The 26,667-nt window shown below is 40.0% G+C and overlaps 1 protein-coding gene across 1 annotated transcript in view; it reads left to right on the top strand.

Annotated features, from left to right (window-relative positions):
* Nucleotides 1–26,667, top strand: part of CCSER2 (coiled-coil serine rich protein 2) — a 102,693-nt gene that overhangs the window by 53,341 nt on the left and 22,685 nt on the right. Inside the window, exons 4-8 of the mRNA XM_018575071.1 lie at nt 11,421–11,511; nt 18,247–18,388; nt 22,795–22,999; nt 23,632–23,718; nt 25,770–25,856. Coding sequence (XP_018430573.1) covers nt 11,421–11,511; nt 18,247–18,388; nt 22,795–22,999; nt 23,632–23,718; nt 25,770–25,856 — 612 coding nt within the window. The remainder of the gene's footprint in view (nt 1–11,420; nt 11,512–18,246; nt 18,389–22,794; nt 23,000–23,631; nt 23,719–25,769; nt 25,857–26,667) is intronic.

The following is a 26,667-nucleotide window of genomic DNA, read 5'->3' on the forward strand; positions in this document are numbered from 1 at the left end:
TTCGAGGTGTAGATGTGTGTGCGTTCATTGTAGTTATCTGCCCTCTGGTGGTAGTAATGGTATATTCACAGTTACAGCATCATATGTATGCTTTGCAACATGAGCATTATTACTGCTCTTCTCCTGTAGGAAGCATGACCTATCTAGGTTAATTACAGCCAGAATCCTCCATTTCCCATACATGGCCTTATGCCGAAAGATTATATTACAGCATTATTCATCTGTTGCCTGCATGCAGCAGCTGGTTAGTGTTGATGGGGTGTATTCATTTAGTATTTTATTTGACTTTCATTAGCTTTTATGGTAAAAGGGTATTCTACATTGCTAGGGTGGATGATATTAGCTTTGTCATACCATTTTGACCACTAACGCTCCTGACCATACATACCTGACATGACCTGTGCAGAGTAGCTGTCCATGGTTGTATGAATATGCAGTCAAACAATTTAAAGTGATATTAAAGTCAATTATTAATGTTAGTCATTTTAAATGTTGATTAAATTACTTACAATGGATGCTGCTCCTTGACGTTTAAAAGTTTTAGTTTCTTCAAGAGACTGCTGGTCTCCTGAGCGTTGGCCCTGATATTCTGTTTTAGGTTTGCTCCTTTCCTTTACAGCATCCTATGGAGCCACCCTTGTGTGTGCTGTTAAGCTGTGAGTCTCCCCACAAACACACAGGCACATCAAGGCAAGCCAATCCCCTGCTCTTTGCTCCTCTCGCCTCCTTTTGTCCAAGCTACCGCGTTTCCCCGCAAATAAGACACTGTCTTATTTTTTTTTTTGGCTCAAAAAAACCCACTAGGTCTTATTTTCGGGGTAGGTCTTATTTTTTTAATGTACAACAATCCACACCTATTAATGTACAAAAATATGGTGATCAGGGCAATCAGCGGTGTCGTACCATTCCAAGAGCAATTTGCTAACCAGAATTCGCTGGCCAGAATGAGCGAAGCGCGCTATAACTATCGATTTCTCACAGTCGGAGTGTATTTGGTATCACTCCGCCTGTGGCAGGAGCCGGCGCTAAAGAGGAGGCATCGGCTTATGCGGTTCTGCTTCCTCTGATGCCACCTCGTTTCCTCTAACGCTGGCTTCGTTGGCACCGCTGATTCTCTCCCGCGGCTCTTCAAGTTCCCCCTTATGCCACCACCAGCCCTGGGAATGGTCACAACTAGGTCTTATTTCCGGGTTAGGTCTTATTTTCGGGGAAACAGGGTAGTAGATGGGCAGCTGCTGGAAGACTGAGCTGTCTCTTGTGATCTTGTACTAGACAGTCAAGCAAAACAATTGGCAAACGCACTCATCAGCTTATCACCAGCTTTAAAGCAAGGGGCAGGACTTCAAACAATACAACAGCAAAAGGTTTCCCAGCAAACTCACCAGCCAGCATGTAAAAAGACTTGTCTCACTGCTAAGGTTAAAAACAGGTTTTAGATACACGTCTACTGCAGAATATGTGAAAGCTACGCTGCCTCGCCAAGGCACCTTTTTATGTAGTGCAGTCCTAACTCTAACCTATGAGAGTCTCCATCTTGGAGCACATGTAGCAAAAGATAAAATTGGGTGCTGGTTTGCCAGGAGGTAACCCAATCCCCTTAAAGGCACAGGGACACACAAGGGACCCCGCACATCACAACTGGAAAAATAGGTCATGTTCGAGCGGCAAGCTTGAGCTGCAAGCTACAGATGACATTGAGTTGTGAGATGGGAATACATTGAAATGCTTTGGACGAGCTACACTGAGCAATTTTGAGCGGAAATCACGGTACAAATCGCTCAGTGTGAGCGGGGTCTCAAAGAAACACTTTGCTGGGCAATGTATACATATTTGATCTGGATTTATTATTGATAAACGTATAGAGATCTTAATACTACTTTAAAGTATATGCTTGGGCAAAATCATATTCAGTACATCTCTACACATTTTAAAACACCTCATGTACAGAGGAATGCCGACCTCGCCAGAAATCCAGTGTGTCCAAGCAGTGTTATCAGCCTTGCTGGAGTACAGATCACATCTCAGTTATGTTATGGAAATGAGGGATGGGGTTGGTTTTCTGTTATCCAACAAAGACCTGGGCAGGACGGACAATTGTTGGCATTTTAGTGCAGTAGAGGACGTGTTGTCAAATTAAACAGGAAGATAAGAGCACGTTGGATTCTGGCAGATCGATGGGTATTTTTCTGTGGTTGCAGTGCTTTTAGAAAGGTAAAACCTAGGGAAGTCTGTGTATTGCAGGAACTGAATGTTTGTTTTTATTTTTGTGTTTATTTTAAATTTAGGCCAGGCATACAATTTAACTGATGTAGACTTTTTCGAAGTACCAAATATATGTACTTATGTACCTGTTAGTGGCGGAAAAGCACAATTCTAAAAGCAAATTTGCCAGTAGCAGAAATGACCACCTTTTACATAAACATACACTTTAGGCAGTTACCCAGTCCGTTGTTGTTCTAATAAGAATCAGAATGGGAGTGCAGTAACACATTTGAATGTATATTGGGTACAAAGCAGTAACGGGCTGAACAAAGAGTTGAATGACCTAGTCTAACAAAAATTAGTAAGCGCTCTACTCTGGTGGAAATTGGGAATATATTAAAAGACTAGCTTGGAGAAGGGGAGGGGGGGCGGGTGTGCAGCCTCCGTGGACAGGGTGAGGAACCCCGTGTGCAAGAGAAAGAGAACTGGAAAAAGAAGCGCTACTACCCCTGCCCTAATCCAGAACGAGCGGGAAATAAGAAGGGATATTTAAATATCCCTTCTTATTTCCCGCTCATTCTTGAATTCCTTGTACGGCTTGAGAAAGAGGCATTAGCCTCGAAACGCGTAGCCAGCCATTGGACAGCAGCCCTCCAGCCCCTCACTGACGTCACACTGTCATCCCACGGCACTTTCTCCTGGCAGACACAGCGAGCCGCGGCGTAAGAGACAGCGCTGCAGCGGCATACCTCGCCGCTCTCCCACTGATTCGAGCAGGCTCAGCCTGGCCAGCTGACTTCTGCCGTCTTCTGCCCCATGTTACTTCCTCAAGCCACTATTTACCGTAGACCAGTTCTATTGAGCAACATGGTCTCCTGACACTGGTCGCACATTATACTCCCAACAGTGAGTTATTTTAATTTTTTCCTGTATGCCTACATTTGAGAGTCAGCCACTATATTTATCTTACATTGTGATGATAATTATTTAACAGGGTAGTAGCACTTCTTTTTCCAGTTCTCTTTCTCAATGACCTAGTCTAGCAGCTTTATTTTGTTTTTATATTTTCTTTGAAAATTGTGCAGCTTTCTTGTTTGTGCTGTTATGAAATATTCATTCTTTGTGATTATTTTTTCATGTCTTTCATTTCTGCCTTGGTTTGATTGATTTTTGTTTTGTTTGTTCACTTTTGTTCAGTACCTACAAAGAAGCTTTTTCAATTAATGCCAGTGTCTTGTAATCAAAACTATGCATCAATAGAATCTGACATACTGATTGTTCTGAGAACATGTCTATGCACAAAGATAATACAACCATAATTAGAAACTTTGTTCTGTTTTATTATAAAAATAATTTCTGCGTGCACACATCACTATTTACTGCCAGATTTTTGTTTTGTTTTTCCCCAATGCTTTTTAATAGCACACCTAAAATGCCAACCTGCCAAGGGACAGGGAACAGGAAAAGGACACATTTTTTTCAGGCTACACCTCCATGGTTTCCTGTTCAGTCAGTGATGCGTTCAGATTAAAGTGGCCAAACACCTTACGATTATCGTACGATAATCTCGGGTGATTCTGCGATCGTACGATAATTGTAAGGTTGATGGGCAGCGTGCGACCGCATTTACTGTACGGTCGTATGATTTTCGCATAACGAGCACGCTAGCGCGATCGGAAGACGAAAGCAGCACGGCCCGAGGTGCGCAAGCGCACATTGCCTGCTCACCATTGCAATCATCTGCAAGCCCTCCCCTCAGCGGGGAGGACTTGTGATGATCGCAAGTACGATCTGCATGACCAAGATGGGCAGGTCATACAAACTTTTAATCACCTTACAACCATCGCACAACAAAAGTCGTGCGATGGTTGTAAGGTGTATGGCCACTTTTAGTGTTAGGAACTTCTGACTGAGCACTCTCACTTCCTTCCCAGCTAGTTTTAGCTTTGTTAACCTGACTAGTTGTTGGAAGTTGTGGCATACATTGGTGGTGCAGACATATTCATTTTTCTGATGTTAGGGTCTCATAGTGGTAGCAGGAATTCCTCCCTAGGCTTGAAACAAAGTGAATCATTGTTTTTCTTTCTGTCCTATCAATAAAAATCTCTGAGGGTGCCGTGGATGGTCCTTATGATCGAGACTTTAGATTACCTCAAGCGCTGTGTTTCTTAACTCCTTTTTTTTTGGTCTGTTTTGTTTGCAGTGCAGATTGTGGTCTCCTTGTCTGGCTTTCCCTCCATTGTTATTGCCCTTTTTCTGTTTTGCCCTTTTTGGTGGCTAAGCTTAGTACTTGTCTGGTCTGTGTTGGTAGTGGGCTGAAGCTGCAGGTGCCATAGTTCTGCAGTGGTGGCTTCTATACTTAGGTTCAAGTCACTGATTTCCTGTGCAGATGTGACACCAGATGTTAATACTCTCCTACAGCTTGTATGGCAGTACAGGCAACAGCTCGTTTTAAACTTATTTAGTGGGCTCTTCAGGGAAAACTACAGGTATAGATATTTGTACCTAGGTCAGGGTTGTGTGGGTTGGTAGAGCTTTTTGCTGGTCTGAAATTTTTCTGTACCATAGATCTAAATGCTTTTCCATCTTGACCAAGCAGCATTGTTCCAGGAATGAGAATTGATGGGAGATAACTCTGGCTAAGTGTGTGGAAAAAGTAGTTGCAGAAGAATCCTCCTCAATGAAATCCAGAACTTGAGTAAAACTCTGTCTGATCTTAGGCTTTGTCTCCTTGAGCTATGTAGCTGGCCTCACATGGGCAACTGTATTGCAGTATAAAGATTGTCACTAAATGCTGCCTCTGTACACAACAGCACTCTGTGCGATAGCTGCACACAAATGGGCAGATTAGCTGTGGCCAGAACCACTGCCAATGGACACAAACTGTGTTCATCCTGAGCCAGTCGGAGGCTGTATTTGTAAGTAATCACTTGGATGAGTGGTTACATGTGAACAGTGGTTGTGCCTGTCGTTGATTTATACTGAGCACAAATCTGACTGTAACCACAGCTGTTTGGGACTGATGTTTCTCTGGTCCCAAAAATTCCTGGTTCTTGCCACCGGAGAGTCTAATCATCCATGTGAATGTAACCTAAAGCACCCAAAGTGGACTGTTAGCCGTCCAAAGTGGATAATGATGCTCATCTGCATCTGGAAGGACAAACCGAGAAAAAGGATGCTTTAGGTCCCCAGCAGCAGGAACTGGGAATAGGAATGTATTGAAAATAACTGCATGTAGATCTAATTACACCCCAGCATTAAGAATATGTTTGCCAAAGAATGAAAACACTTTGACAGAAAGCTTTTCTTCATGTTAAAAGAGATCTTAGGATTCTGAGCAACTGAAAATGTAGGAAAAGGCTATAGAGTTGACATTGCAATCTCTGTAATGCTTGAAAGATCCCGTAGACAAAAGCAAACCTGTGAAGCAGCTTTCAACCCAACATTGCTAAAAGGGCCATTACAAGAGCCCATGGGCTCTTGATGACCCTTCTTTGACAACTCCTTTATTCCAGTTTAATCAGTTCCTCCCTCTTAATAAAGGTCCTAGGCAAGGACCTTTTTTCCGTTCGGGTCAAAGTTAAATTCTTGAGAATGCTTCAGATGAGAGAACAGATTTCTTGGCTAGGCTGTGATACTAAAAGTGGAAGGGATTTATTTTCATCTCTTTGTGGCTCATTTCAAGGGTCAACCTAAATTGGAGAATTGATGGTTCAAAAGCAATAAGGGATGCCTTCTGAACTGCAAAAAAATAATAATTGTATTCAACAAATCCATCTCAAATTTAGGTGATGGGAAGGCTCTTGAGTACTCTTTTGAATACTGTACCATATCAACCTTAGTCCCCCCCAATTATCAAGCAAGCAGTGGGAACCTTGTATTAAAGTAAATCCTTGTTCCTGTACCCTAAAAGGAAATTGGAAAGCTTCAGTTCCATTTTTCTTTCGCTATTAAAAAGTGTTGAACTATTATCAATTGGAAATCTATCTACAAGCACCCAAATAATCCATATATAGTTTAATTAAAAAAACACACTAAACGATCATCACTTCCAATCTGAAGAATACCTACTCTCCTGTCTCCATTTACCCATCAAGCCAGTGGCTTGTGAGAATAGTGGTCTTCCTAAGAGAATATTTTTCCCACGAGACCTAGTATGTCAACTTTTTCCCAAGATAGGCTGAATCAGAATATAGGACAATTCTGTGTCCTAATAGCAGATTCCGTCCATGCATGGTTCTTTTTCTTATTCTACACAAGTCATTTTAGCCAGGGTGTTCACTGGTATCTTCAGAATCAAGTATTGATCTTTGTAGATGCTTGTACTCATGGCCAGGTGGCCAATTTTTAGAATCATATTGGAAAGTAGATGGACAACAGTCTGGGTTTGTAGTCCAAGGAGCTCCACACAAGGATTGACTTTAAGCCCCCATTCACACACAACGCAAGAGCAAAATTGTATATTGCGTAGAGCTGCAGCTAACTAACTTTTTCAATAATCGATTATGTCGATTAGTTGTTGCAGCCCTAATATTGCGTATATACGCGTACATGCGCGCACTATATGCAATCCCAGAATGCATTAATCGTAATAGAAATTTGAATGAACTGTATGTGCGCGTAAAATACGCAGAAATACACTGCCCGGACACATCTTGGTTCCATTCTGTTTTTGTGCATTTGTACGCTATGCAAATATACGGCTCCATACGCAGCTATGTGTATGGAGCCATTTATTTGCATATGGTACAATACGTGCATATAGGCGCGGCAATGTGAATGAGGCCTAAAGATGATAATGTAACTGCACTTTAGTATCTTTTTTAGCTTATACAATGTTTAGAAGCTGATACTTCTTCTTTTTTTAATTATATTAATCAGTTGGCCTTGGATTACTTGGTCTGTATGCATGTAATGTAAAACAATTTAAAGCAATGGATAGCAATCTCTAGAATGTGTAGAGGTATAGCTTCATAACTTCTCAACTGTCATTGCTTAACTCCTTTTGAGAAAGTTAATTTCCTGGTTGTCATCCTGAAGCTTTGGTCTTGGTGCTATAGGAGTTGGGGACCTGGAAGTATAGAGAGGAGGATTTCTTTCACTTTTCTGACACTCATTTACAACATTCTTGCTCTGAGTCTGGGACTCAAAAATACAGCTTCCTTATTACAGCGTCACTTTTAATTACTTTCAAATTAACATACTCCCCAAGATAAATATCTTGGCAAGAAAACTGCATTTTTAAAGTTTTTTTATATTTTCCTGACTATTAACAGTGATATATGCTGCACTGTATACATTTAGCTATACTGAAGCACACTGTGAAAAATGTATATTTCCATAAAATATAACAGTGTTAAAAATTTTAAACTTTCCAAAATACTTTTTCCAGTGACACTAAACTCAGGTGTTAAATCATAAAAATGCATTCAAGTACCCTAACTATTAACAAAAATGTATCTTATTTGTATATCACTCAGCTGAAGATCCTCAAATCATCTCTGATGATCCTCAAATCATCTCTGTGTGTTGTATAGTAGCGGTGGCTACTATACAACACACACAGGGACAATGGGGAACAAAAGTAGCCAGCCCCCAGAAGGAAGGACAGTGCCAGCACCAATTCAGAGATTATTTAAGAATCTACAGCTGAGTGATAAATAAGTTGCATTGTTAATAGTTAAGTGGCTTGAATGCATTTTAAACATTTTAACTTCAGAATTTAGTGCTACTTTAAGCTGGACATATTGAATGTGAATGGGCTGAAATTCTAACAGTGTGGCCCTGCTGGCTTGACAAAAGTTGACTGAGTTGAGGAGCCGGGCTGAAAATTGCTGGGCAAACATTGACAATCAGCTGAAGGCACAGTTTAAGTATTCTGACTTTGGCATAGCCTGGCGGGCAGATTTGTCTTTCCGTGCTGTTTAGTGTGGATGGTGGAATCTGTTAGGGCCCGTTCATACCATGTCCGGATCATCTCCAGACCAGACCTGATTGTTTCCGGACCCAAAATGCATCCTAATGTATCCCTATGCTATATCTGGCCTTTGTTCACACCAGCACAGTCCGTTCCAGACCAGAAAAATACTGCTTGTCTTATTTTGTCAATCCCTGCACTGGCTTCCACTCGCCCAAAGGATAAAATTCAAAATATTAACAATCAGTTACAAAGCCATCCACAACTCCGCCCCCAGATATATCTCAAACCTGGTCTCAAAGTATCACCCTAACCGTCGGCTCCGCTCATCCCAAGACCTCCCTGCTTTCCAGCTCCCTTGTCATCTCCTCCCATGCTCGCCTCCAGTCTCTCCCATCCTCTGGAATTCTTTACCCCAACCTGTCCGTCTGTCGCCCACCTTGACTGCCTTTAGGCATTCCCTAAAGACTCCTCTCTTCAGGGAAGCCTATCCCACCTCATCCTAACCGCTCCACCATCACATTCTCAAACAATTTATCCCCACACAGCTCCCTCATGTATCACTTCCCCCTCCCTTTTAGATTGTAAGCCCTCACAGGCAGGGCCCTCCTTACCATTTTGTCTTGATTTGTATTGTGATTGTAATGTCTTCCTTATATTGTAAAGCGCTGCACAAACTGTTGGCGCTATATAAATCCTGTATAATAATAATTATTATTATTTTGTCTGGTCGGGAATGCACTGGAATGCCTAAAAATGCATACAAATGCACTGGAATGCACCTGTAAGACAATTTTAAGCTAAAAAAAATCCAAACACGCAATCGCAGTAAAAAAAACCCGGCAAAACGCGTTGCACTATGTTTTCTGCATTTGCTGTGCATCCCCATTGGTTTCAAGGAGTCCTGAAAGCATGGCAAACACAGAAAAGTAGTGCATGTAGCAAAATCTGCATTCTTATTATTTTTTTTCTCTGTGCTTGAAAACATAAGTTTTTGCCTTTTAACTAGTAGTGGCACAGCAAGCACGTTTTGTGTTTTGTACGCAAATGTTTGTCAAGTATTATTATTATTACATAGTATTTATATAGCGCCAACAGTTTGCGCAGTGCTTTACAATATAAGGAAGACATTACAGTTACAATTCAAGACAAGATGGTAAGGAGGGCCCTGCCCCTGAGGGCTTAGAATCTAAAAGAGGAGGGGGAAATGATACATGAGGTAGCTGTGGGAATGAATTTATGTGAGAATGTGAAGGTTCAGTGGTTAGGTTGAGGTGGGATAGGCTTCCCTGAAGAGATGAGTCTTTAGGGAACGCCTAAAGGCAGTCAAGGTGGGAGATAGACTGACAGGTTGGGGTAAGGAGTTCCAGAGGATGGGAGAGACTCTAAAGAAGTTCTGGAGGCGAGTATGGGAGGAGTGGACAAGGGAGCTGGAAAGCAGGAGGTCAATGGATGAGCGGAGGGGACGTTTAGGGTGATACTTTGAGACAAGGTCTGAGATATATCCGGGGGCAGAGTTGTTGATGGCTTTATAGGTGACTGTTAATATTTTGAATTTTATCCTCTGGGCGTGTGGAAGCCAGTGTAGGGATTGGCAGAGGGGGGATGCAGACACTGAGCGGTTGGTAAGGTGAATGAGTCTGGCAGCTGCATTCATGATAGGAGACCGAAGTAGTTTTGAGGGAACAGGGTCCAGGGGGCAAGTGGTGAGGTGGGTGTCAGAGTGGGTGTCAATGCGCACAATTGTTTTTTGCATTTCACGCAAAATGTTCAGGAGTGAATGGAGCCGTAAGGACAATTTTACTTTTTAAAAAAAAGGTGTATTCATTTTGGGTGTATTGTGGCAGAATGTGCGGGCAAGCTCTCCCTATTCGATGTTCCTATCCCGCCAGGTTTCTTATATTTGGAATAATCTGTTACAATGGTTGTACCATCATACGCTGTCAGGGTGTCCTTAAATAGCATGTGGAATCATTCCTATTGTGTATCAGTTTACTGGTAGAGTTTTTGTCATTGCGCATACCTGTGTCTAATGAAAGCCCACTCCGGCCAGTAGGGTTGGGAAGGAGATGGAACCCCTGTCTGATTCTTATGGCTTTTTGTGTTGCCATTTTAGAGACTTTCCCTCAAACTCTACCCTGGTGATCATAAAGAAAGTGAAGACATCTTGCTCAATGTGGATTTACAGAGCTTTGAAGCTCTCCTACCCAATTGTGTTTTTTATTTTTGTCTGTGCCATCATTGGAGACATTCCCGGTGACCACATGAGAAGCGATCTGATCATAGGGGTCCAAATATCAATAATGACTTGGTAGAGGGTCCTATCTTTTTCCTGCTCTATCCAGAAGTTGAAGCACAAAAAAGTTTAATTGAAACCAACTGGATTTAGTGTTTTGTATTCTGTACAGCATTGCAGTCATCAGAGCCCTTCGTGCAGGATGTACAGGTTGTTTTTAGTGATTTTCAAGAGCTTGAATCTGAAATGTGTACAGTGACAAAATGTACCTTCCAATGTATCTGCCTCAATTGTTTTCCTTGCTGGGAAGTAAAAAGACAATTGCCTGTCTTGTTCCATTATATAGAACCTTGGGTGCACAAAAGAGACTATTCTAAAAAGTAAGAACCATTTGTGAAACCGACTATTTAGATGAAGTCCTTAATGATTTGCTGCAGTGTGTCTACTTTGGAGTGATTCACTTCAAATGGATCCTGACGAGCTACACAAACAGCTACCAAAATTGTTACATAAATGCCTCTGAGAAACAATTATTTTATTAGTGCCCAATCATGACTGCCTTAAGAATCCACATCTGACTTTTCATTTGGAACTTTCAATATTTCCAGTGTAGTAAAAACAAATTGATCAGTACTGCTTACTACAAATAGGAGAAATGTGTTACTTTATAGTCTGCATTGGTGTTTACTATACTTAGTTTGACATTTTACAAGTCTTCAGTCTATACTAGTTGTGCTCATTCAATCTCAACAGGAGACTGTTTAGCTCTTCTGTTTATATTAACAGGGGAGCTGGTACCTTTTTATACTTCAAAACTGGATCCCTGAAACCCTAGGTGCTCAAATATACAGATGACTTCTCTCCCACCTTTATTGAGTAGTAAGGTTGCCTATTACTGTTTTGGACAAGCAGTGGTGGATCAATGTCCTGAAGTTGTGTATTTTCATAAATTACTATTCCAGATGTCCAGGCTCTTAGAAACTCTGGAACCCTTCTAATATTTCATGCCTCTTGGTGCCTTCAGTTATTTTATGTTTGACACTGATACATTGTATTCATTTACAGGACATCCTTAATAATATTGAGACCTGTGACCTAGAAGAGGATGACCTAATGCTGGATGTGGAAATACCAGAGGACCCACCATGTGACCCTGGTTAGTATTCTTTCATTATAACAAGGCATTTCTTCTGATCCCTGTTAAATGTTTGTTTTGGGAACAATAAAAATACCCTAATTTTGTGTGTGTGTTCGCCACCATACTTTCTCTGTGCACTCTAGGACCCTGAACGCCCAATGTGTGTGTCTTGTCTGATACCCACTCATTGTCTCTGTGTAATCACAAGACCCTGAACAATCATTGTGTGTGTTCTGTGTGCAATATAGAAACCTAAACACCCACTTCGTGTTCGTGGGTTCTGTTTATTATTACTCACTATACTCCTTCCATTCACTCTTGAAACCCTGTGTGTTCTGTGATACCCATTCACTGTTTTTGTACTCCAGGGCCCTGAACACCCATTGTTTGTGTGGTCTGTGATACCTGTTAGCTGTCTCTTTGGACTCCAGGACCTAAAACATTCATGGTGTCTGTTCTCTTACCTACCCTATTCTTTCTCTGAATTCCAGGGCCCTGAACTACCACTGTTTTTATGCTTTCTCTTAACCACCCTACTGTCCCTGTGTACTGTAGAAAGCCTGAACACCCAATGTGTGCTTTGTAACAGTTATTCCTTTTAGACTGTGTTGCAGGATTCATTCTAGAATTCTTTCCTGCTGTGGAAGCTAGCATTTTTAGAATGCTACTTGTTCAGATTTCCCTATGGAGAGCTATAGGAAAGCTCTCGCCGAATACTTTGGATTTGGTGAAAAGTAAATGATGTATAGCATTTTGTTGAAGGGGGGTAGGCAAGTGTTAAATTTCAGTTTTTTTGTTTTTTTCCTGTATTAATGTCCTCATTTGGGAGATTTTCCCTAATTTCCTGTCAGTGTCCCAGCCTGGTAAAGGAACAGGAAGTGATGGGAAAACAGACAACAACATTAACATTTTCTAGGTTACAATCTTAGACACATTTATATTACGATCTGTGATTTCTTGTCCTGGTGACCCCTGTTCCTGTCAAGGGTCACAAACAGCAAGAAAATGGCAGTTCTAATTATTCACCATTAATTTTGAATAAATATATGTTTTGTTGGGAATGGGGCGTTAAAGTAAACTTGTATTGAGGTTGCTGATTTCGCATAAAAATATTAGTTGCTTACTGTCCCGCTGAGCTAGTGACTTTTACTTTATAAGTCACTGACTATAAACATTGATTCAGTTCAAAAGTCCTGACTTTACCCTGACTTTCCTGATCTGCATGGTTCTTCTGAGTCAGTGAATTTGAAATTATTAATGTTGGAGACAGACCGGCAACTAACAATTTTTGATGGAGGTCTGCTGTGGCGGTGCCCGTATTTCTAGGAGCATAGGTTTTCTTCCATACCTTTTTTGTTATTGAATAAATCAGAGAGAGGTAAGTGATAAGTAGGGATGCACCGCCGAAACATATAGGCCGAAAATTGCACTTTTGGACGTAATGTCGAAAGTGCCATTTTCTGGCCGATACAGTCCTTCATCCGTTTATTATTATTATACAGGATTTATATAGCGCCAATAGTTTGCACAGCGCTTTACAATATTAGGAAGACTTTACAGTCACAATACAATTTAAGACAAGATGGTAAGGAGTGCCCTGCTGGGCGTTGCTCTGTGTCCCAGCGGGGAGGAGAGAAACTGACGGCCGAGCGCTGCGGTAGGAGAGCGATGTGAGCGGCCGGCGTCTCTCCTGCCACACCGCTCAGCCTCCTGTCACAGATTGGCAGGGCCATGTGTGGGCGGAGATGGACAGTGCTGTCACAGGAGGCTGAGCTCTCTCAAATGCGCCCTACACCGCTCTCTCAGCCTCACGTGACAGCGAGTCATGAAGGAGAGCCAATGCAACATTCAGCGATCAGTGATCGCTGAGTGTTTTTACATACTTGAGGAAATAGTATGGTTACTATATCCTCAATTATGAATGGGAAGTTATCTACATCACCTCTTGTTCATTCATAATTGTGGTTATAGTAAACATACTCTATTCTCATGTTATGAATGAACAGCAACACTCATAGAGGATTCCTGTTCATTTATAACAGGGGCTGCAGAACAAGAGATTGAGGGCTCTGTGTCCACATCTCCTTTTTCTATTTTAAAAGGGAAATATCAGGGGTCTGTTTAGACCCCTAATATTTCCCCAAAGCCCCTAAAAGTAAAGAAAAATAACCCAAACTTGATTGATTGGAGGAAAAAGGATGTTAGCAGACACACATCTGTTTACATCCGCAGGCCCATAGATTAACATCGGTCTGTTAAGTCCAGTTTCTACCTCCCATCTTGAGGTGTAATGTACAATGAATAAAGACACTTTCAAGGTGCTCACAATATGTTAGATGTATGCATGTATGAAAGTACAACATTTATTATGAATTCATTAAAAGCCAGACATTGAAAACCTCATGCTATCAAATTGTCATGTTTTTATCCTCCTTTTATATGACCGCAAAATGTATTTTCTCATATAAGACACCTATTGGTGGTTGTTTTATCTTTCCCTGACATTCCAATATCTTTTTTTGTTTTCCGACCATATGAATCAAATAGGTGAGTGGGGGTTATTTTGGGGTTTATTCTAAATTATATACGGTATGAGAGTATTTCAAATATACATTAGTATTAGGGATGCACAGATATATCGGCCGCCAAAACATATCGGCCGAAAATGTCACTTTTGTTATAATGACGAAAGTGCCATTTTCTGTCCGATACAACGGTGCATCCTATTCTCTCCTCTCTGCTGGGCGCTGCTCTGTGTCCCAGTGGGGAGGAGAGAAACTGTGACAGGCTGCCGAGCGCTGCAGGAGGAGAGCGCTGTGTGCGGCCAGCGTTTCTCCTCCCACACCGCTCAGCCTCCTGTCACAGATCGAGAGAGAGGTGTCTGGGCGGAGACCGCTTGCAGTGCTGTCACAGGAGGCTGAGCTCCGCTCGCTCAGCGTGTCAGGAAGCATACGAGTGCAAACACTCAGTGATCGATGAATTGAGGACGTAGTACGGTTACTATAACCTCAATTATGAATGAATGGGAAGTGATCTACATCACTGTAGATGTAGTTATAGTAAACACACTATGTTCTCATGTTAGGAATAAACAGGAACACTCAGTATAGAGGATTCCTGTTCATTGATAACAGGGGCTGCAGAAGGACTCTGTGTCCTCAATCTCTTTTTTTCTATTTTAAAAGGGGGAAATATCAGTGGTCTGTTTAGACCCCTAATATTTCCCCGAAGCCCCTAAAAGTAAGGTATAAAAATATTTAATAAATGAATAAATATATATAATATGAAATAAATATTAACAAAATTAAAATGTTTATAAAAAAATAAATACAAATAAAATATTTGAAAAAGTTTAAAATAAAAACAGTTTCGGTTTCGGCCTGACATTTTAAAAATTTCGGTTTCGTTTTGGTTTTGAAATTTGCATTTCGGTGCACCACTAGTGTTATTCTACAGTCGTTAAGGCTGGATTTCCACTGAGGTTTAGCAGTGTTGAGTAGTAACATTAGGATAAAAAAGGAAAATCTAATAGTAAGAACATATAAAAAAAATATCACTATATTCATTTATTCATCCAAGTATACCTGTATGCTTGTTCTTAATAGGGATTGCTATTTCATTTGCAACTCCCTAATTTAATTCAGTCTCTACTGTATCAGTTTTTTTAAACTTTACCCTGTCCTGTTGCTGCCTTGATTTATGTACACTGAATGCTGTGGTTCACCGCAAAAAAAAGATGCACACAGCTTAGTACTATATTTCTAGGGCCAGTGATGTGCAGGTCCACTGTACAACCTTCTCTCGTTATAAAGCTGAACCAGTTTATACATTTAAAAAATGCATTCAAATTCTGTGCATTAACATTTTTACACTACTTCCTATAATTTCCTTTTAGAATGTTTTTACAAATGCGCCCCCATTTTTGCAAACGACTTATTGCTGTTCTTAACCCAACCTTTGATTACACTTCCCAATGTAATGGCATCCTTGGAGAGTTTTTCAAAGATGCCGGGGCTTTATATAAATCCAGCTAAGTCCGTGGCTTTGAACGAGGATTATGACTCATGAAAAATTGGCGAGTATACTCCAGGACAAAATGGAACAGTTTGAGCTTACCTGGGCACCGTGGGCGGCATATGTAAATCCTGTAGGAGTGTGAGAGGAAGGGAGCGAAGGTGAGCCCTAGCCCACCCCGACCAGAAACATTTTAATATGTTCAAAATTAAAACCTACTGCAACAGTTGTTATATAACCACATTGTTGCTTTTTTTTGTTTTTGCTTTTTGTTTTTTGTTTTTTTATTATGTCTTCAGGTTTTGTAAGGCAGTCTCAGGTCGATGATACACTATAATAGAGATAACCTAGTAATCTGGTCTCGACTGTTCTTACACAAGCTTCTGGTAAGATAAAGGGATAGTCGACAAGTCCCTGGGTTTTTGACCATCGGTCGAGTGATTGCTAAACCCCAAGATAACAAGATGGGACGTAGGTATATCTTCAGGGGGTAAAATAGGAATAGTTCCGCTAAGGCCGAAGTTTGGAGCGGGAAGCTGGGCAGGGGGCTAGCTTGACCCGAAATAAAAAACGGTAGGCTTGTGTCAACAATTGAGACCAGATACTAGAGATGGAATAATAAGGAATCCCGAAGACGGTCTTTTTGTTTTATGTTGTTCTGTTACATTGTAGTATGTAGATGGTCATTGTATATGCCTCAATTAAAATTAATAAAAACTTTTGAATAGAATGTTTTTCAGATGATTCGTTAAGCCTTCGTGAAGCTATATAACAATTAATGTTTTAGGCTTTTGTCATGCGCTCGGAGCATGATTTTACATGAAGAGTCCTGCTTTGCGTCTTTAACCTATTAATCTCCTCAATCCTTTTCCTGAAGGAAAACCTTCTGCGGTTCATTGTGGCAGCATTTCTTATTAAAATAAAATCAGATGGCTTGCTTACATTCTTGACGTCTAGCAAGGAAGTCTAGGAATCCTGTCGGTAAAGTTTGTGCTGTGTTGCAGAAGCCTCCCTGCATCAAGTTTGCCTGACTGTAAGAGGTGCTGCTATTTAAAGACTTGGCTCTAGTGTGCTAGCTATGCAAGTGGTTAGTTAGGGCAGGAGTTTTGAAGTCACAGGACAAAACTGGGCCCGTTCCCAGCCCAGCCGCACAAGGGGTGGGAATTCAGTAGGAAGGAAGGCCTGTTTGTTAAATGTCTTATATGCAGTAATGCAGGACTCATCAGGAGAATGACACAATGTTTCCCCTTTGTAACTCTGCTGTTTGGGTAAGTAGCTGATGGCGTTTAGATGGAAAAGTCCTGTATAAACCTACTGATCACGGTCTCTGTTCTTCTTCTCTGCTGTGTCCGGTATGCTTGTTTTTTTTTTACTTTAGTGTTCCACAGTACGGCGTGTACTTTCTTGGCCTGAGAGGTTTCACCTTGCTTGATCCTTGCTTCTACGAGAAGTTAAAGTTTTAAGGACTTGTTTTGATGTTGTTTTGAGCACACTGCTAAGACCTCATTAATGAAATGGGAGGTTTTCACTTCTGTGTTAGATGGAATGGCATTGAAACAGAGCAGCCCTTCTCTGTGAAAGAATTCTTGCTTGCTGAAATCACATTCTTCCCTGGTAAGGAACAGGGTAACTTTGTATTTGGGCTGCAGATTTTGTATTCTATATAGGGTGCCTTTTACTGCTATTTCATATGTAGATGATATAAAAAAAATATATTTAGCAGCTTTTGGCTTGGTGGTTGGCTTTGATTTCATTAGATCGTGACGGTTAATACAGCTCTGGACTTGCCATTTTGCTCTTAAAGTGTATGTAAACCCTCCTAATGAACTTGTCATATCTGTTAGCTTTGTGTTCGTTAAATATGTCATTGAAAGTGTTTTGCTATATCTCTTTGAGTGCAAAAATTACCTGTTGATCATGTTAGAAATTCAGAGATGTCTTATGCGCACTCCTGTGCTGTCTTAATAAGCATAAGTCGCCCTTTTGCCTGTTATTGTTGGCAACAGAACAATTAGACTCTACAGGGGGAGTTATAATGTTGCAGGAAACTGGTGCAAGTGTTGTGTGCCACATCAACAAAAATGTTCAGACCTATCTGCACCTCCCAATGCCGGTTTCTATTTTAAAGTGAAATGGAAAGTGGCTTAGGTTCTGCACCTATTGAACAAAGAGATTCTGGCAATTTTCAATATAGAAAACTGCTGCAGATCCCCGCAGACCTGGTATGAGGGATGTGAACTGTCTACTGGTAACCTGGCAGACAGCTCCCATGCCTCACCGGACTTTGTTAATTAGGATAAGAATCTACTTAATTTTCTCACTTTAGAAAAGTGGCAGCGGCTTTATGCCTACTCCCCTCTGTGAATTCCACGTTATGTTTTATAGATGAGGACAGTGTGAGAGGGGTTCAATAGTTAAGTAAAAGACTGACACCATTAAGTCCGCAAAAATGCTGTGTATTGTCAGTCCACAACAAGACATTAGGAGTGGAGTGCATTTCTAACACATCGCCAGTGATTTTTCTGTACTTACTGAGTCTTTAAAGGAATAAAACACGGGGAAATGTGCATGTATTGCAGACATGTTTAATATGTGTAAAAATACAGCTATGAGTATTGGGTATCTCTCAGTAGGCCAATATAACATTTCAAACCTGTATTATTATTATATCTTGTGCATGAAAAATAACTGTTGATATGTTTTTCCAATTATATTGCATTTTTTGTTCATGAAATGTAGGTGAAGGTGAAAATATGAGCCGTTTTGAGAGATCTGACCGAAATCTGAGGCAACAAAAACTGTTTTGGAAAAGAAATCCTCCTCGACTTAATGGGCAAGAGCAATACCACCTAAGCAATCCTGAACACTACCACAATGGCAGGTATGAATGAACAGCCATTCACTTCTGTACAAGAGGAGGAATGCTCTACTGATTTTTTTATTTAGTTTTTTCCTTAAGAGGAAAGGTGTTTTGCCCCCCACACTTATATTGCAGATCATGTAGTTGAATTGCAGGCTCAGTAAAAGAAAAAAGTTGAAAGCTTAAAGCCTGACTAAAGGCACTTAAAAAATGATTAACATTGTCTGGAAATGTTAGAACTTCTGATAGTGTTTTATTGCTGTCTGTGTCTTCCTGTCTAGGTGACAATTGCTTCCCCCATTTCTTGTCCTGGTGTTTTAGGACAGAAAATAAGAAAAATCTCCTCAGTGGAAGAAAAAATAAACCTGACAGAAATGTTAACTTTTCTCTTGAAATTAATTAAAAACATTGGCTTCAGTTGGGAAATACAGTTAATCTGTGGCTTTGACCATTCAGAGCAAAGTGACAGGTTTCTTTTGCAAGCTCTTCTCTCACTCACCAATACTCGCCCCTGCACTCATTTTCTCCTCCCTTGTATGTAATGTGTCTAGGTATAATCAGAAATGTCACTCTCTCCCTTTCCTTCCAGGATCCAGTGCTCAGGGCTTAGCAGTCCCGAACACTGTCACATGACGCAGGGGAGCAAGTTATTAAAAAAAGCCCCTCTCTGGACAAAATATGATACCCCTCCCACCTCTTTCTAACACATTGTGCAATTTTTTTTGGGGGGGGTTTGTTCTTACCTGGTGAATCAAGGTCTACTTGCCTAAGTCCTCCATCCAGGACCCTCACCAGTGCTATTTCCGGGTGTAGAGAACTGCTAACCTAGTGTTGCAGTTAGTCGCTGGCCGGTCCCCAACACTTCCCTCGCGATGATGGCACTTCTTTCTGGATCCTGAGAGGACCCTGCTACTGGACAGCCAAAAGGAAGTGTCCACGTCCCTCAGGCAGTGATGTGGATACCTGAAGAGGGACCCCACTGGAAGTAAACGAAAGGGAAGGCTTGGGACTGGAGGATCTTTATGTTAGTAGAAAGACCATTGTTTTAATCAATCAGTTATAGGGGGAGGGAGTGGGATTAACTTTATCCTGGAGATGGGCTTAAATCCTCTGTAATCTGTGACATAGACCGACACAGAGCTTACACAGGGTGACCCACAGCTGTGACAGCAGAGCAGGGTGGAGTGGAGGGCAAACATCAGTGGGATGGCCTTTTGCCATTCACAAGAACCTGTCACTTTGCCCAGCTTCTAATCCTTTGAATTCGATTACATGTACATGGCTGTTGGAATCTCAGAGACCCCCTGAATTTACAGGCCTTAGGTATTTTATAAAATATAATGATGAAAGAATTACGTTTTGTAAAAGGCACACACTATACCTTTTACTTTTATAACGTGTGTGTATATGCACACGCATGCACACACACATATACACACATGCATATACACGCATATACACACATATACACACACAAACATACTGTATATATACACACACACACAGTATTTTTTCTTTCATGTTGTGCACATGTTAAACTTATGCCAGAAAGATTTCCTCGGTCTGGTAAGCGATATGGAGTTCTAAATAAAGCGTTTCTAATATTGCAGCAGCAGCAACTAGTACTTCATTTCCACAATTAACATAGGAGTTGCCTTAATTGTTCTAATGCATACACCATAATTGGTAGAGAGGATTCCATACACCTTAACTCCTTCTGAAATACCAGTTATTATAAAGTGCTACTGGTACACTTTCCTGTGCTGTGTAATGGTTCATTTATTTCAGTTGTATGACATATGAGTCAGCGTTCTTTTTTTTTATATGTTGGTTGACCTTTTACAGTTTCCTAACCTGGGGTATTTTCACTCTTTTCATCTCAGTGTGAAAAATGTACAGAATAGATGGAATTTTCTCCAGAAACTTCTGTGCATCATGTTGAAAAAATTAAAAAAAACCTTGATGTAATATTGACACAAAGGTTTCTATTGATCACCCCAGAGATAGCTTTTTAAATAATCATTCAATTTTGTAACATGCTGGGCAGACTGTTGGTGCTATATAAATCCTGAATAATAATTATTACAATGCCCTTCATAGGTGATCTACTCTTAGGCCTCAGTCACACTGGCATTGACAAATATGCATTTATATGCTTTTTGTGGCCAGTTCTTAATGGATATGAGTATTAATGGTATCATTCAAACTGGGTGTGTAGTCAGTTTACCTGCATTTAGACCAAATACAATTCTGAACACCCCGCATCCGATTAGAATTTTTAAATAAGCTAAACGCATGTAAATGTGGCTGAACCCGCAAAAAGGCCTATACATCTAAATGTAGTGAAAAGTGGTCTGGGAATTCTAAAGTTTATTTATACGTCCCAGATAATTTCTCCATTTAAAGAACATAAACACAGGAGTGTTAGTGGGAAAGCAACCTCATTGTGTTGTATTTTTACAACTATTGGGCACACCCGCATCATTTTCAGTTGTCATTTCTTATGCTTTATCTCTCTGCCCACAAAATATGTTCGATTTATATTTTCCAATTGAAATGTATTCAAATCATTTTAAATATGACATGCATCATTTGCAGTCAACAATTTAAGGTGTGTACATAATAGGAGTACATAATCATTGTCATAATAACAATCTTCTTTTTCAAGGTAAACTAGATCTACAGCCAAAACTTTTTTCCTGGTTTTAGATAGAGGAGGAAATGGTTATGACCTCTGTCTGTTTTTTTTTTTTTTTTTTACTGTTTGTGTTCCCATTGAAGAGAACTGTTCTCACTATTTGTCATAGTGTCTATTGTCATCACAATAGAGAATGTAGAATTTAAAATGTTATGGTTGCTATCTGGTAACATGCAAAAGGGATGTCTTACAATCTGGACATGTGTTCTAATGAAAACTGTCAAAGTGGAATTTCCCTTTATTTGGTGAAACTTATGACAATAAATGAAGGAAATATTCCTGCTGGGGGCATGGGTAGCGTTGGAAACCCTGCTGTAGCCAAAACTTAATAAGACTTATAATTTAACATGGCATCTGTGGTTCTTATTTAAAGAGCCAATGGTTTATTTCCTGAGGAGCTAGAAGACATTCAAGAGAATAAGGGCTACAGCATCAGCACTGACAGGCCCTTCAGCCCCCTACCAGGTCAGCACCGCAAACAAGTTATATGCTTGTCTGTGAAGGTTCTCATTCATTCAGGTTATGGTATATTTGTAAAAAATAAGTCAAGGCAACTGGACTTGCTGTATTTTTCTTGATCGTCATCCACCCAGCTTTCTCAATTCAGAATGACTTGTACAAAAATTATCTGGGAATAACATGCACCATATTTATTCCCAGATAATTTTTTGTACAAGTCATTCTAAATTGAGAAAGCTGGTCTGATGACCAGTTGTCTTCAAGAAAAATACAGCAAGTCCAGTTGCCTTGACCTTTTTTTTTACAGATATACAGTTATATGCTCATCTTTCTGCCATGCCATGCAAAAATTTGAAATATCCAATAGAAGGCTGGCTATTGCTCCCAGCATTAAAGTAAAAAAAAGTTTAAAAAGTTACATAAATAAAAATGTAAAATGCAAACAAATAAAAAAGTTTATAAAATTAAAAATGGAAAAAAACTTTTTTGGGTGTGTCATTTTAAATAAAAGTTTTTTTTGTTTTTTTTTTATTCTATTATAATCTTCTGAACAAGGGGAACAGACAGCAAAACAAACGCGACCCTTCTCTATGCTATCCAAAACTAAAAAATGTTTTTTTGGCTGGAGTTGCACTGTAAAATTTACCTGTACCTGCATACAAATTCAACTTAAGTACAAACCCTACAGTCCCTACCTTGTATGTAACCCGGGGACTGCCTGTATATGCATTCGAAATGCACTCCTGTAATACCATTGTGCTGTGGTAAGGGTCTGTGCACACAAGCATCATGCTTTTTTTAAATGTAGGAATATATTCTGTTATTTCTCCATGTTCTGTTGGCCTTTAGCATCTTATGTCATTTTACTGTTGCTTCTTAGGCTTACCATACTCTGAATGTTTGGTTTTTGTTTTTCTCATTCAGCCCCTCTGAATGCTCGATTCCTCCATCCACACTAAACAGCATGGATGAGATCTGATGGATTATTTGCATTCACTGTTTGGGGAGAATTTTCAGAAAAAATCCTTCGACAAAAAAAAAAAAAAAAACTTTTGTCGAATAGGGGGGTCCTGAGGGGGCCACACACTGGTCAAGTCGTGCTGACTCGGCTGACATATGACCAGCATACAACCAGCTTCCTGTAAAAGTGACAATATCAGTGTGCAAGTTACTGTTCCCTTTGCTTTAAGTGTTTTTAAATCTTTATAATGTTACATTAAAGTGGAATGATTATATAAATTAATTAAAATGTGTATTTCCTGCTTTACAGGGGGTCTTCTTGCTTGGAGTCTCCCTACGATCAAAAAGATAGCTTTGGGAGTCCCTATTGTAGCCCGCTGTCACCAAGGTCTCCTCAGGCGATTGTCTTACAGGAAAACACTGTCATGCTGGATGAAATGACTCTACGACACATGGTCCAAGACTGCACCACTGTAAAGACGCAGCTTTTAAAGCTAAAGCGTTTACTTCAACAAGTAAGTCTTTAAATCAGAACCTTGTGAAATGTGATTGGAGAACCCTTAAGGGCCCATGTCTGACTAGAGATCCTGTCAATAGTGACATCTCGCCAGCAACAGGATCACTATGCTGATCAGGGTAAGTACGCCGTTCCTTGCATTGCTCTCTCACTGGCTGGATGAGTGATGGGAACACTGCAGAATAGAATGTCTCTCCCCAGTGACGATTTGCTCATCTGCACAGGAAAGAAGTGACTAATAGGACCAGGTTGAGTATTCTGCACAGCCAATCCTGTTGAAGGCCACGATTGTTTGTGTGACATGACCCCATGGAAAATAGTTAGTTTGCTGTGTTCTTTGTGATAAGTGACAGGCATGGTTTAACTAAGGTGGGGAACAATACATTCATTGACCTGTATAAAATGTCTGGCTAATAAATGTACATATATTTTGGCAGGTAAAGCAGTGCATGTATAGATGAACAGTATGTGAATGTAGCTGTTCGAATGGAACTCAGCTTTAAGCACTTGTGCTAACAATCATAGTTCTGACATGTGATGTCTTCTGTTGTGTGTCATATATTAAAACTGTAATACACAGAATGTTAAGCTTTAGTATAATTTACAATTTGTTTATTTTTTATTAAATAGGCAGATGACCTCGAGTCACCAGTACAAGACTTGCAGCTATGTATCCCAGCTACAATTGAGCAAACTGAGACAGAGACTCATTTGAAGGTAGATTTCCAGCTTACAATAACCAGTGAACATGTGCTTCCCATTGAGCCCTGCAAACAACAGAATGCATTATAGAATCTGCTTTGATTTTTTTTTCATACAAATAAAGGTTCCTTAAATTGATTTATCGGGATATTACTGTTTACAGTTGTTGCAAAACAGTTGCATAAACAATTATCAGTCTTGTGTCAAGTGATATATTACTCTGAACATACGTGGGGGGTTTCATGAAGCATTGTATAAGAAGGTCAGATTAGGGGGGTAAAGTGTGGTGCCATGAGCTGGATTAATAAGCGTATCTCAGAGATTAATTGTTTGCAATTGGTTAGAGCTATTAGGAGACAATTCTATCAACATAGGTTTGTATTTTTTTCAATAGAGCTTTGCGTACAGTTTTGTTCATATTGAACACAATGAGCAGAATTGATAAAATATTCTCTCAACTTGAGCATAGCCTGTGGGCTTAAACATTTCCCTTTGCTAAGCTATGTATAAACAATGATTAGTTATTGTTTATTAGTAATTGACAGAACAACAACACCAAATCTTGTTGTTGAAGATTATATGTGCGTTTACCTTATCATAGGTAAATAGCGTGCATAAGATGTCTCCTTGTGTTGACATCCAGAAGCCCTGAGACTTCTGCATATTGGATATGATTTCAGCAGCCCAGCAGATTCAGGGCTGTCACTCAAAAGACAGTCTTTAGCAGGGGTGGGCAAATTCCAACCCTCCATCTCTGGTCAAATTACAAATCCCATGATGCATCTGTCACTGAGAGTCATGCCTGTGGCTGTGAGACTTTTGCAATGCCTCATAGGATCTGTTGTTCAACAGCTAGAGGGCCACAGTTTGCCCAACCCTGGTCTATAGCATCCCCTCTTGGCAGTTACATTAACGGTCATTTAGGAAGGGGCAGGGAAGCTGGGCCATCAGAGAGAGAGTAATTAGACACTTCTAGAAGAGGAGAGGGCTATTGCATGACAGAAGGGAGGATGAACTATTGCTGATGGAATGGGAGAATGCTGCAAGTATTTCATTTATCTGTTCTTTTACCTGCAATTGGTAAAATCTTTAAAGCTGCTCAGGGTATGGAGTACTAATCACCATACCAAAGGTTTAATATGTAGAAAACATAGTACATATGTGGCTGGATATGATAATAGTTTGTATACTCTGCCAATAATCTAATGTAATCTCCGCATTATTGGATTCCATTTATTGCATATCCCTAAAGGTTGTGCCCCTTGCTTGGGTCGTCTCCCCTCTCCCTTCATAATTTCAATATATTGAAACTTGTTTCGTATTGTTCTTTGATTAACGTATGTTGTATGAAAGCACTTCATCTGCATCAGTAATTTGCATACATTTTCAATGTTTCCTCTGTAAAGATTCATTTATCTTTTATGTGATCTTCCAAGGCCCGTGGTTTAAAAAAAAAAATCTGACTTCCCGGTATCCATGCTGTTTTTTTTTTTGTGCTTATATGTATGCAAAATGGAATTTGGGTAAGCAAATGAGAGAGTACACATTTGGCTAGGCAAACATTATTTCATTTCATATGCGGTATACATAAAGCCATCATTGCATTTGAGCTAATGCTTTATGAGCTAGTGTACTTATAATGGTCAGCTTTCTTATTCATAAAATTAGACAAACAGTGTAGATTTTAATACAAAATTCCCTTTATTGCAAAATATGACTCTTGGATATGATTGCAGTACATGTAGATATTCCTGCCACCAACTACATTTCTTTTCTACTTTTTTTTTTTACAGTTTTGTAGTTCACAAAACCCAAACCAAAATTACATTCAGTAGTCAAGGAGATTCTGTTATTTTGTTTTTATTGGATTCATAATATTTTTAATCATGTTTTCATTGCATCTAGTTAATGACACATAATTAAAGTAATCAAGAGTATTGGTACTGGGAACGTGTTTGAAACTAATATACAGTATATGTATGAAAATATTTAGATGGTGGAAGGGTGTGTTTTCAACATTGTGACTATGGTATTAAAGAATCTAACCCTATTGTTTCCTTGCTCAGACTGAAAACCTGCTGACTGAGATCCAACAACTAAAAGAGGAATCTAGAAAAAAAGATGACATGATAAAACAATTACAGGAACAACTGGTGAGCAGCCACGTTATGGTGCAATCATTTGTGGCTGATTTGTGTCACCTTTTTCTTAGCATTTTTTTTTGCTTTGCTTCAGCTTAATTGCATGATCATTTGTAAGGCTGAACATAAGGCAGAATAAGACACAGATTAATTTAGGTAATAGTATGTTGAAGAGGGGAAAAAATATGTGTTGACAATCTTTAGCAGAGGTGCCGGTGCGGTAGTGGGTAACCTTGGTGTGGTGTGCCAGGAATAAAGTCCTGATACCATGAGGTCTTGATGATATGGTATTAAATTATTTAAAACCCCCCAAAACGTGGTCACTTTCTCAGATATGTGATGTGGTATTGGCTGCAGTCACTGTTCAGCCAAGATTTTTCACAGCACCCCCTTCCACAAAAGTGGATTAAAACTTAAAAACATTGGAACATCAATTTTTGTCAAACGCAGGAGTCTTGATGGGGCCCCGCGCACAGAGGGCAGATTTCTGCCAGGTCAATAGGAGCAGTGTATGGTGAGCTTTACTGCAGTAGAGAAGAGTTAGGTCTCCAGTCTGGCTGTCTGGTTGGCTTTGTATGCTTCAGGAATGAGTGGACAGAAATAGAAACCCTTTGACAGGTAAAACCGCTTTCATATATGTATTTTATCTCTGTGTTTTAGCCGTTTATCTGAAGTTCAGCTTTAATCTAATTTTTCTTAAGTTTTCAACCTCTTTGGCAATCATCTCACTTCCAGTATTTCTAAAGCTGTGTGTTTCAAATGTGGTCATTGGCAGCAAGAGGTTAAATCGCTAATTAGCATAAATTTTAGTTGCCTATGTAGC

This window comes from Nanorana parkeri, unplaced genomic scaffold (genome assembly GCF_000935625.1).
Source record: "Nanorana parkeri isolate BGI_ZX_2015 unplaced genomic scaffold, ASM93562v1 scaffold51, whole genome shotgun sequence".
Taxonomy (NCBI): Eukaryota; Metazoa; Chordata; class Amphibia; order Anura; family Dicroglossidae; genus Nanorana; species Nanorana parkeri.